This window comes from Parasteatoda tepidariorum, chromosome 1 (genome assembly GCF_043381705.1).
Source record: "Parasteatoda tepidariorum isolate YZ-2023 chromosome 1, CAS_Ptep_4.0, whole genome shotgun sequence".
NCBI classification, from domain to species: Eukaryota; Metazoa; Arthropoda; class Arachnida; order Araneae; family Theridiidae; genus Parasteatoda; species Parasteatoda tepidariorum.
Genome location: NC_092204.1, coordinates 76,912,966 through 76,925,817, shown reverse-complemented (window position 1 = coordinate 76,925,817; position 12,852 = coordinate 76,912,966). Strand labels below are relative to the sequence as shown.

Here is a 12,852-nt window from a genome sequence, read left to right as displayed (position 1 = left end):
TCATAGAAATTCTAATAAATATTTTAAACGTTTACTATACATCATCTCAAAATCTAAAAATAGTTTATACCAATGAATACGTCTAAATGCAGCGTTTATTTTTAGAACTCAACATATTATATTTTTCCATTTACAATACATCCAAATCATAAAAATGTAAGCAAATTATCACACAATGTTTTCGAAAAAAAATGCTTTTAAGAAACTAGTATAAAAGATAATTCTTAACCAATTACTAATACAAAAATATTTGTCTCAGTATTTCAAGAATCACCAAGAATGTATCATTTAAAGCCAAGTACGAAGAACTAATATCGCAAAACTGTTTTGTTTCTGTGAAACAACCCAAAGTTATGTGTAGTAAAAACAAGAAAGGCTACTTAAAGGACACAGAGCGAGACTTCCCTGATTGAGAATTGTTGAATAGCCCTAAATACCAATTTTATGAGAATCTTACGACCAATAAATAATGAGCAAGACAAATTAATTAAATTATTCTCTTTATTGGAGTACGTCTTATGAGGAAACAAGAATGACGACGAAAAGACACAATTCAGAATGAAAAATTTCTTTTTGCTTATATCCAAGCAATTAATTATAAATATGTCAAAATTGTGTCGTAAGAATTTTATTAACTGGAGTAATGTTTTAATAAATGGATGCTACATACTCAATTAAAAATGTGTGATTATTATTGGTGTAACAGCTGTCGTTTTTGGTTTAATTAAGTATATCTTACGCAAAACTAAATATAAAAAAATAAATAACACTTCGTAAGAAACCAAATTTTAAACTACGAATTTTTAAAATGGAAAATTTAGAAACTATTAGACCAACTTTAATCAAATTTTGTTTTTGTTATTTAAAATTACGCACTTTAAAATGATGTAAAAATTTGCGGAGCGTACGATTTATGATTTTTTCGACTATAATTGAATAAAGTAATAAAAACTATTTAAATTTTTTTCCATGATGGAATACCTTTGGGCAAATGAATTTTATAGTTTGTTGCAAAAACTTTTCGATTCGCTTAAAAAGTTCTCCAGTCATAACGAAATACGTAAAAGTTAAATAATTATTAAGGACTTCAAATTTTCGACTGCTCTCTTGAGACCATATTTTTCCAATTGCGGTTAAGATAAAGAATCCAAATCCGTTAATAAGCGTTTATTAACGGATAAGCGTTTAGTTAATAAGTCAAGGTTAGTTAATAAGCGTTTTAAGCGTTAATAAGCGTTTTTTATGTACTTTAATAGCCTAAAATATCATCTGATCTAATACATAAGGCTATCAAACCATTAAGACAAAGTCTTAGTACGTGAAAATCCGATCATTAGATCAAAAGTTAGTCAGGATTATCACTTTTTTGCACACATCCCTTGTACATTATTACAAACTATATCAGTGTTCCGTAACCACCATCCTAAATGTATAGTTTTAGAGCCCTTGTCAAAAATATGGTTTAAAAACTTTACGCTTTAGACGTAACAAATTAATATTTAAGCAGGCAAAACCAATTCTAAATCTCTTCACCCACAGCAAACAGGTTGGGATGAATAACATCAAAATCAGTTTGATTGTCTTTAGAAACTTTTAAATATTTCAAATAAACATCTTATAACTCCTGTCTCTTTCTAATGCAATCAAACAGGGTTTGATGTGATCAGTCTCGCCTTCTTGAGTTATGTTTCATTAGAGATCAATAATGTTTCCGTTTTATTTGTTTTTAAATGTTAATTTGAGAGCCTAAGCATGCGTAAATTTTTTAACTACTTTTTGAATAAGGTTATTTAATATATATTTCACAGGTGGTTATTGGGAAGAAACACAATGCAGAAAGATTAGTTACAATATTTCTAAAATTACCACTTAGGAATAAATATAAGCTTGATTTTTTTAATGCTAGAAATAAATTATTTACATAATCCGGTAGCTTTTTTTTCATGACATTACACTGACAATTGAAAAAAGTATTTTCTGGAAAATTTTATGTAAGCGTATTAAATATTGCGACTTCTTATATGTAATAACTCACATCATAACGGTAAAACGTTCATTTTTTCAAATACAGCTGCTGGATTTTAATATTAAATGTATACAGTGAGCAAAATAAAAAACGAGTCACCCGGAATAACTTTTGATCCACTGATCGGATCTTCACATTCTAGGACTCGATCTTAAAGGTTTGAGAGGGTGTCCTCAAATATACGAATTAGTGCAGACGATATTTTAAGTTACAAAATAAAACACAAGTACGTACTTTTACTGAATAAGCATACCTTTTTACTTAACATACCATAGGGAGTACTTACAATCTAGTAAATGTGGTCTCAATAGTTTGGTCAGGAGATCTGTCCAAATTTCAAATCCTTAATGTTAATTTTACTTTTAGTGTAATTCGCCATATCTATGAATTTAGAAAAAAATTGAACACAACAGTAAAATTCGTTTGTCTAAAGAAATCCATGCAAAAACTAACTTTTTGTAAATATTATTTTTTTTTATTATTTTATTTAGTAATAGTAAAAAAAATTAATCGTAAGGTATATAATTTTTACATCATTTTGAAAAATGTAATTTTGCATGATAAAATACATAATTTAAGCGAAATCGGCCAAATAGTCGTATATAAAATTCGATATTGAAAGTCAGAAATTAAATCTGTCAAAAAAAAGCGCGTTTATTTAGAGAAAGTACGTTTTTGTGTCTTATTTCGTTGCAAAATATCATCTGCACAAACTAATAAGCATGTTTGAAATCACCCCTTTAAGCCATTAATGTTATATCCCAGAACATGGCAATCTGATCATTGGATCAAAAGTCATTTAGATTAATCCGTTTTTTTTTCACTGTTTAACAATTTGTATAGCTTCTTACTACACATTTGTAATTGCTTCTCTTTGTTCTATTTAGAATTCTCGTAATTCGTAATTCTTTGATTTTTCAGTTTTTTATTTCCCCTTCATGGAAATTCTTACAAAAATATCCCAATGTTTTTATGATTATTGAGTGAGGATGAGCGGGATTTATTTTTGTTCTTGCTAAGACTTCTTTCGTTGCACGTTATAAGCAAAATATAGTCAAACTAGGGCTAAAATGTATAGTAAGGGTAGTCATTTACAACCTGAAATGCGTTTTTACAGCATCGAAAAGAACCGTTGTTTTAAATTAGATTTTGCATTAAACTACTACTAACGCTTCTTTGCTTAACTACTGCTTTAAGCAGATTATTTAAAACTGCTAAGAGCAGTATTTAGGCAAGGAAGCTTATTATAAGCTTTATAATATAAGACATGTTAATATAAAAGAAGACTATATAGATTTTTAATAAATATCATCTTACTTACTTTAAAAAAAGGGTTTAAATGTCTGAAACTTATTTGTGAAATGTCTGGTTGAGGATTAGATACTAAATTCATCAGGAAAAAATTAGGCTTCTCGCACTTTTAATCTCTGAATAAAGCAGTCAGACTTTTTGCGTTGTTAATCCTTGAATAAGTGAAGTACGTAAAAAAAAATATAGCGGCCTACGTTTAAATCAAAAACATTTCAAACTAAATATTATGGTACGTTTTGAGTACACCTTAAAAAATGAAAAAAATTTAAAACAAGCCGTTTTCAAAGAAAAAACAAAGCTTTTGAGAAGAAACGCAACGAAAAAGTAATTAAAAATTGCATTAATGAAAAGTAAAAACAAAATAATCACTTACTTTAAGAAAGATTTAATAAGTCACACAATAAAATATGACGCTTTCTGACGTAATTATCAATGAAAAAACCATTCATTTAAAGCAAAATAATAAAAAATTTACATCGCTTAAATAATAAAAGACTTTAAAAAGTTATAAAATACATAGCGCCCCATTTTAGGACTTTTATCTTGCTTAAACAGATTATAAACATTTTAAATACGTATACGTTTAAAAGCAAATAGCGCTTTATCTACAATAGGAAGAATTCTTCACAGAATTATTTACAGTTTTTCTTTATGCTGATGCAACAAAATTATTTAAGATTTACAAAATAAATAACGAAAAACTTAATAACTTCATGACAAATTAACACGTACTACGATGCAATCCTAAAGGTTCGAAGGGTTAACTTGAAATATGTTAGCGCAGACAATATTTTAAGTTACAAAATTACACACAAAAAATATACTTTCAATGAATAAAACATACCTTTTTTTCGACGAAATTAAAATATTTCACTTATATATAAAAACATATAAGTGAAATTAAAATTCAGAGACTCAAATTTTCAGTCGTTTCAGTGCCTAAATTATTGAGACCATATGTTTTTTTCCGGTTACAGCTAACTACTTAAAAAGTTTTGTATTTGACTTTATAACTTGTAATATTAATATATATTTAAATATAACTTGCAATATTAATATATAAAAAAATTTAGCGCAACACAAAAAATTTCGATATAACTATAAACTAAATGTTTTAAAATTACAGACGACATGTTAAGATGTAGGAAGCGCAAAATATTTTTTATGATAGTTTTAAAAAATATCATACGATAAAATTATAAGGAAAAGAAAAATATTTTGAGAGAATATGTAGTTTTAATAAATTTTAAAAAACAATCGCGCTGTTTTTTTCCAATTGTGTGTTCTTTTCTTATTTTTCTTACTTAAAAAAAATGAGCCACGTAAATGATATGCAGTTTAAAAATTTTATTAAGCAATTTTTATGGAATAATTTGCTACTACGTCTCCTGTTCATATGGTTTTAACACATTAGTATAGCCACAGAGAAATATGTAAAGGATTTTCTCTGCAATATTAGAACATATGAAAATACAAGGCATGTTTTTTATCGATGCGTGTCAAAAAGGCAACAGTCTGGCCCAAATAGTTTTTGCGCTACTCTGCGTAAAAAGCTTAACTATCAGTTAGACTGATAAATAAATGAGTTTATCGTTTTCTTTTATTATTCTTTATTTATTAGTTCGTTAAAGATTATTTATAACCTTTTGGTCATTTGTCTTACATTTGTTCTAAGAAATACTTAGATGTTGATTCGTTAAGGATGCTAAGAAGGGAAAAATACATTTTGCAAAGTAAATAACAATTCATTTTAAACATTTTAATTTTTCACCATTTTTTCTTGTTTTTAAATTTATTTCAGTGTTGAATTAAATACTTATTTATATGAAAGAAATATGCCATTTCCCCTTAACTAAAAAATAAATACCGAAAAGTATTATTGATGCAGATTTTTGGTTTATCTCCTTTTATAATAGAATTTATTATAAGAGTGATTGTATCAAACATCAGTAAGTAAAAATTATGACGAAAATACTTTTTACGTATTTCAGAACTGAAATGTAAAATTAAAGATTTGAAGTTGATCAAGAAATTTTAGATTTCTACATAAATTCAAAATACAAAAGAAGATTTCAAAACGCTAGCAAAAATTCACACAATCCAATCTTAACTCAATAATTGAGTCAGAAATAAAGCACAAAAACTCAACTTAAAAATTATCGATCACAAAGAATTATGATTCATTCATTCATGGTATAAATATAATCGTACTGAAGTAAATTAAAATATGACAAAGTCACTGTATGTTATACCGTAGAGCGTGAAATATCTACATCGATGGAATGAGCTACTACTTTCGTTAAATATTGCTAGAGGGCGCTGTAGGCGATTGGGTCAGGAGAAATTTCACGAATTGCGTTGTGGTGACATCAGAGTGTATCGTCCTGAAGTATTATGGTTAATGAGTATAATTCAATTTAAATACTGAAATTCAAAAGTATTTAAAATTTCTGAATGTTATCTCATAGAACTCTAAATTCGTAGATTTTTAATTTGAAAATCATCCGCATAAATACCCAGTGCTAATTTTCTGTAGAAGTAGAATATGCATAAATAGCAATAAATTCCGCTTCTTCATAAAATAAGTTATATAAATTATATCGAGTTTAAAAAAATTATAGTTTTTATTAGTTTTAATTGAAAAATGTCATTAAAAAGGAAAAAAATTAATTCAAATTCTTTGCTTTACTTTTGCTCATTTGAGAGATAATTTGAATATAAAACTAAAAAATTAATTTATAAATTAGATTTTTTTCTCTCAAAAGGAAGATCTTTCACAAATTGAAAAGATATTTCTTTATTTCAATTATAATTTTCATTCTCAAGTGAATTTCCAAGCTCATATACTTTTAATTTATTAAAGTTTAAGTAGTATTTAATTATATTTCCCAGAATCGTTTTTAGTTGTATTTCTTTGTAAGTTATTTGTTCTTCAAAATTATAATAAATCACATTAGGCATTGCGTGGTACAAAATCAAAATATTCGTATCTAATTTTCAATTGTACTTTGAATCCTTTATAACAAATTAAATTTTAAAAGAGATTTTGATGAAAATTTCATCATTTTTTAGATGAAAAATCCAAATAAGTTTGTTTTATCTAGATAAATGTGGGTAAACACAGTTAGATCCTTACGTTCAACATTTTTATTCATATATATTAACATTTAAATTAAATCTTATAGTTTAAAAATTAACTTATATGCAGCTCTCAAACTTAAAATTCCGTTACGGTTTTCTCTTTATCATTATTGAGTATAAAATTTCATTATTAATGATTTTACTTGAAAGAAATATAATAAGTCATATATTCTTATCAACAAATATTGCTTTGAATTATGTACCAGACAGTATCTGCAAAATAATCGGTTATAGTCAAAAATATATAATCTATTATTAAAAAATTTCTGAACTAATTTTACAACCAAAAACTTATTTTCTTATCACAATTGACTTGGTTTAAACAGATTTAAATACATTCAAGTTTTAATAAATAATGCTGAATTTAATTAAACTGATTAGTTAAGTTTTAACATTAATAATAAATTATTTTTATGATAACTAATTAGACTTTTAAAAATAATAATTAATTTTATTTAACACTAATAGTTCTTCCTTTGATTTTACTCAAATAGTTTATCATTTTTAATTTAACAATATTCAATTTAAGTTTTAATTCAAAAACTGTATCAGATAATATCAAAATTCATTTACATTTAGTTTGAATTTAGTAATTAATTGCAGAGAATGAATCTTAAAACAAATCAATTTTAATTCCAAAATAATAAACAAAACAGCTGTCTTTTTATTATCTATAGTAATAAAATTCAAGATTTCTACTCAGGTAAAATTAAACAAATGATTTATTTAAATTCAGAATTATTGATTTTTGAAGAATCACTGATTATTAATTTCTTTTATCCATCTTTGTATTCTTTTTGTAATCTAATTTTCATTTTGTTCTCTAGGTGTAAAGTTTGCGTTTGAAGAAAATTGTTTCACTGTTTTTAATTTTGTTTTAAATTTATGAAAATAATAAAAAATTATGATACATTTTTAGATACTCTGAATTCAAATAAGAAGTGGATTTTCAATTAGCGCACATTGCTTATCAGTGTTAGAAATATCTCCTCCCAATTTTTGCATGCATACCCGGATGAAATGTTTACCTAGCAGAGCAAATTTAATTGCAAATCAATGAAAACATATGAAAATATTTGTTAATATGTCGATAAAAAGTGACATATTAAGGACTTTATATTTCCCTTAATACTTTAAAAGTATAAATCATAAGTATTAATCAAGTGCAATTCAAATGCAAAGAAGTTTCAGACATTCTTAACAAAGAAGTTTTAAGCACAAATAATCATTGATGGAATAGATAAGGAGAATTATTATTAACAGCATAGTAATGTTATCGAAAATATTAAGTTCTATCTGCATATGCATGCTCTTTAACGTGTAACTTTAGAACGTTTTTAAAAACTTATGCATTTTTAAAACGATTTTAAAAACTTTTCCATCTAAACTCGCATCAACGCAAAATGCTCTGTTCCTAATTCTATGAGCTCTCATTTACACTTCAAAGAAAATGTTTTCATTTGTGTATGTTCTCAAATTACTTAAATATGGTTAATTTTACAATATAGTTCCATAAAATATTCACCGAATGACATAGCTATAATAATGATTTTTTGTGTCGGTAAACTGCTGCGTTTAGCAAAATGCATAGCTGTTCAATATTTAAAACTTATTTTTAAACATTGAATTTAAAAATACCTCATAAAGCTCTTTAAATAAGTATGGAACACATCAGAAAACACATTTTAGACCTTAATTAAATGTAGTGACAATATTTCATTTTATATTTAAGCAAGATTAAATAATTTTTTATTTTATTTTTAAGCTAAAAAAAAAACTCCTGTGACGCACTTCCTATTAAACAAGGCATAACTCATAAGCTAATACGGCTAACGTTACACAGAATTAGGAGAGGTGTAAACATACATTTTGACATTTTGCTCAACTAGATAAAAATCTTAATATTTTTCCAAGCGAAAACAAAATTCTTGCAGTTTAAAAAAAGAAATAATGCTTGGTTTTAATTGCAATAAGAATTAGGTGTTTTAAATTAATTAAATCACAATTTCTTGCAAATTATTTTTAAAGTTAACATAATGCCAAACTCTTCATATTTCACAATTAATATCCCTGCAAAATCAATTATTTGCAAATGCGTGTTATCGAGAATCGTTCTTAAAAAGAATTCCAAGAGAGTAACACTTACCCCATATTTTCGGGCAATTAGTATTCATCACCAATGAAAATGACACAGCAATTATCCACATACTTGGTAAAACATTATTTGGCAAACTTTGAAGATCGTGATATTGTTTAATTAGCAACCTCTTAACGGGTTAACACTGTTAATCGCACTTCCACACTATTTCCAGTGCGCGGAACGAGAAATTCTACTTGTTTGGATGGTTGTTTATGATATTTTTTATCTTCCAATTGCGGAGGGGATGCAGTAGATCCCGCTGATCAAACTATCACGTGGTTCAAAACTGAATTCCGGTGTGCTAAAGGTTGTGGATTCTTTTTTAAGAATCTGGCTTTAGCCAAAGAGGACTTTGGCGGTCGCCAAAGTTTTTTTTTTAAAAACATTTTTTTCTTCCCATGTTTTCATCTTGAACTTCAAGAGAAGAAAATGAGATCATTAGTAGTAAGTCCGCTGAACAACGGCTAGTAGGATGAAAGCGTTCCATTATAAAACACTTTTGGTGTTCGGTCGGTAATGGAAACCGAAAACATGCGTGAAACTTGATAATTCAGATTACCCCTCGCTAAGGAATATCTCAAAAAATATTAAGGCTCTTTTTGTTACTTTTATCTGATTAAAACGCATTATTTTACATTAATAGTTGCATTTGTTCCTAAAACCTAAATTTCTGACGAAGTTTTAATCATACATTTTTCAATGTATGTTATTTTAAAATGCTTTTAAAACATATTGTTTCACATTGATAATTGCCTATATTCCTAAAACCTACATTTTTGACGAAGAACCTAAGACCTAGTAAGTGAATCATGCAATTTAAAAGGTGTACTATTTTAAAATGCTTAGATGATTAAAAATTATTTGAAATTAAATTATTAGAGTTTCCTATTGTCATCCTAATTTTAAATGAGCAGCCGAATTCCACGCTGAAATTGAATTCTAGAATTGGCTTAGACTTGATAATTTGAAAATATTTTGAAATAATATTTGAAAGATACTTATATTAAAGCCAAAAAGTTTTGCAATGGTTTCTTCGTTCCCTTGTAACAGAACAAAATTTGAATTTGAAAACAAAATAACATTTTCAAATAAAAAAAATATTTTTACATTCCTGTCTATTATGTAAAATCTGGTAAATACATTTAAAGGATAGAAGTAAAGTAGTCAAGTATAGAAGTAATTTAAAGTAAAATAGCTATTCTTTTTAATCGTATTTTAGTATGAACTATGGGATAATAAAATTATAGAAATAATATTTTTAAAATTATCGTATGTACTTTGATAAAGTAAAGAAATAAAGAAATTAACAAAAAAATCATTGTAAACAGAATTTTTTAAACATTAAATTCAACCGAATTTTACTTTAAATACATCTATGTGCTTATCTAAATTTAACAGATATGAATAAAATTTTTAAGATTATAATGTACTGATGGAGTATAATGATTATAGTTTATAATAATTATAGATTATAATTATTATTATCTGTCAGTACATATAAGATAATAGTGTGCGGACAGATTATAATGATTATATTATTTATTATAATTATAGCTTTATATTGTGTTAATACAATGTTTTAATTAAGATCATGTCATGTACATACAAAACTCGTGTGATGGTACAGTGATAAAAAAATCACTCTGAATAAACTTAGATTTTGTGATTGATTGGATTTTTACGCACTAGGACTCAATCTTAATAGTTCAAGGGGGTAATCTCCAATATACTAAGTTACGAAACACAGAAACACTCTTTCTCTGTATAAACATTCATCTTTTCGACGGAATTGGATTTCTGATCAGCAATTTAGTAGTCTCAATCTGGGAAATATGATCCCAATAGTTTGGTTAAAAAAGCGATCCAAAGCTTGAATCCCATAATGTTCGTTTCATTTTTTGCGCATATTGCCATATCTTCAGAGCTTTTTAAGAGAATCGAAAAATATTTTTGCACACAAATAGAAAATATGTTTTTTCAAACATAATTCCATGAAAAAAAAAACTATAATTATTTATTAATTTTTATTGCTTTAATTAATAATAATCAAAAAAAATTTTGTTGAAAGGTTTAAAACTTTTGAAATCACTTTAAAGAATGTAAATTTATTAAGTTAAAACACAAAATTTAAAAGAAATTGGTCAAATAGTGTCAAAGAAATTAAATTTTAAAGAAGTCTTATGATTCGAAATTTTTTTGACTATTATTAATTAAAATTGTAAAAAATAATTATTAAACATTATTTTTTGCTTTGAATTATTATTGGATAAAGAAATTTTATAATCGTTTTTCAAAAAGTTTTTTATTCGCTTAAAAAGTTCCCAAGATATGGCAAAAGACATAAAATTAAAATTAACATTATGGGGTCCAAACTTTCGACCGCTCTCTTGATCTAACTATTGAGACTATATTTTTCAGATTCAGGCCACAACATATTTGTTTGGGTTCAGGAATTATTATCCGTTGTACGAAAGATGCATTTATTCAGTTGAAGAACTTTTTTGTGACTAATTTAGTGTTTAAAAATATGATCTGCACTAACTAATTATCATATTTAAGATCACTCTTTTGAGACATTAAGATTGAATCCTAGTAAGTGAAATCCGATCATTAGACCAAAAGTTATTCTGGGTGATTCGTTTGTCTTCTTTTTGCACTGTACATACCATCAAAAATAGATGACTAGCGTAGAAAATTTAATTACTTGAATGTTATTTTCACTGTTGTTTCAAAGCGTTTAAATAGTGTGTTAATTTGTAAATTTAAGCAGTTTTCAACGCATGGTCTACAGACATTAATTATTGTATTTCAATTATTTTAATTACAGACATAAATTTTGGTATTTTAATTCGTTTATAATACGCATTATCATATAAAACTCCTTTTTCATAGATTATTTCTTCTGGTGAAATAAATTGTATTTTTAACTTACGAAAAATCATAGCCATTTTTTTAAAATAAAAATGAACTCTGATGTAATCAGTCCATATGAAACATATTTTTAACTTGCTTATAATAAACATTTTAAAAATTTTTAGAAAATCAGTTTTTAATAAATCTGGTAAGGTTACCGTGCTGTATGGCAAAGACCTTTTTGCTAAGAACAACCATAATTCTGATTATAAAAACCAAAATACACGGTATTTGAGATCTTTATTTGGTAAATGTTTCGTTCGTACGGCAACGTCTTACCGGAAATTCTGATTTTAAAAATTATTGTTCTTTTAACCACACATTAAAAAAAGTTAAAAAGCTGAAAATAAATTGAACCGAATAGATGGTTATGCCACACTTTAAGGTAGCATGATAAAATTACCAAATTTCACCTCATTTACCAAATTTCATCACATATTATAAAACTATATTTTATTGTTAATTTTACTAAAATCATTACCAAAGCACTTCGTCTAAAATTTCCGAGGTTTATGGTGTTCCCATAGAGTTAGAAATGCGGAAAATTTTACCATGCTCTGGTATTTCTGACCATGCTTTTTTTTTCTCAATGCAGAGCGCAATCATAAAAATATGTTAAAAATTATTAACTAATCAGATGAAATAAAATACATTAATAATTTACTAATTAACTTTTAAAACTTTAATGAAATCATTTAAAAATTAAATGGGATGTTTTTAAATAGTTATAAAGTGTTAATTTGTTTGATAACTCAGCGTATTAGATACACCTATAAAAATTATACTATTATGCATTAAATATTATGAGAAAAGAATCATGGAAATTTCTATGGTTTAGAATTCCCTTCGGCTAATCGTGGGGACTTTCGTGGTTTTCTTCTTCATTTAACGCAAATGTGGGTTGGTTCAATCAAAACGTTCTCCACTTAGGCTAGTTTGACCTATGTTTTACCCAGGAGTTTTCCTTATCTTCGGTCTTGGGTTGAAAATACAGACTATGAAGTTGAATATTGATAGTCGTTAAGTAAGAATTGGGTCGGTTGCTCAACGGCGGTTATAAAATAAAATAAAATTATACTTTGTTGAAATAAATAAAATTAACTTAGACACTCTTTCGTAATAAGTATAATTGAAAATATTGAAATTACTTAAATTTTGTTTTTTACTGCGTAAGACAAAAGTCTAATTCAATATACATTACTCACTCACATATAAAAAAATTATATTGTTCTTTAGTGCATACATTTTCACGTAAGAATCATGGGGAGTATCATTAAAAAATCTGTGCGTAAGTAAGATAAGGAAATATTTATAATTTGAC

General features: G+C 26.3%; 1 protein-coding gene across 1 annotated transcript in view; it reads right to left on the bottom strand.

The window, feature by feature from the left end:
• Window positions 1-8,753, bottom strand: part of LOC107437138 (relaxin receptor 1) — a 168,682-nt gene extending 159,929 nt beyond the window's left edge. Inside the window, exon 1 of the mRNA XM_071185761.1 lies at window positions 8,625-8,753. Within this exon, the coding sequence (XP_071041862.1) occupies window positions 8,625-8,629 (5 nt within the window). The 5' untranslated portion in view covers window positions 8,630-8,753. The remainder of the gene's footprint in view (window positions 1-8,624) is intronic.
• Window positions 8,754-12,852: the final 4,099 nt, after the last annotated feature.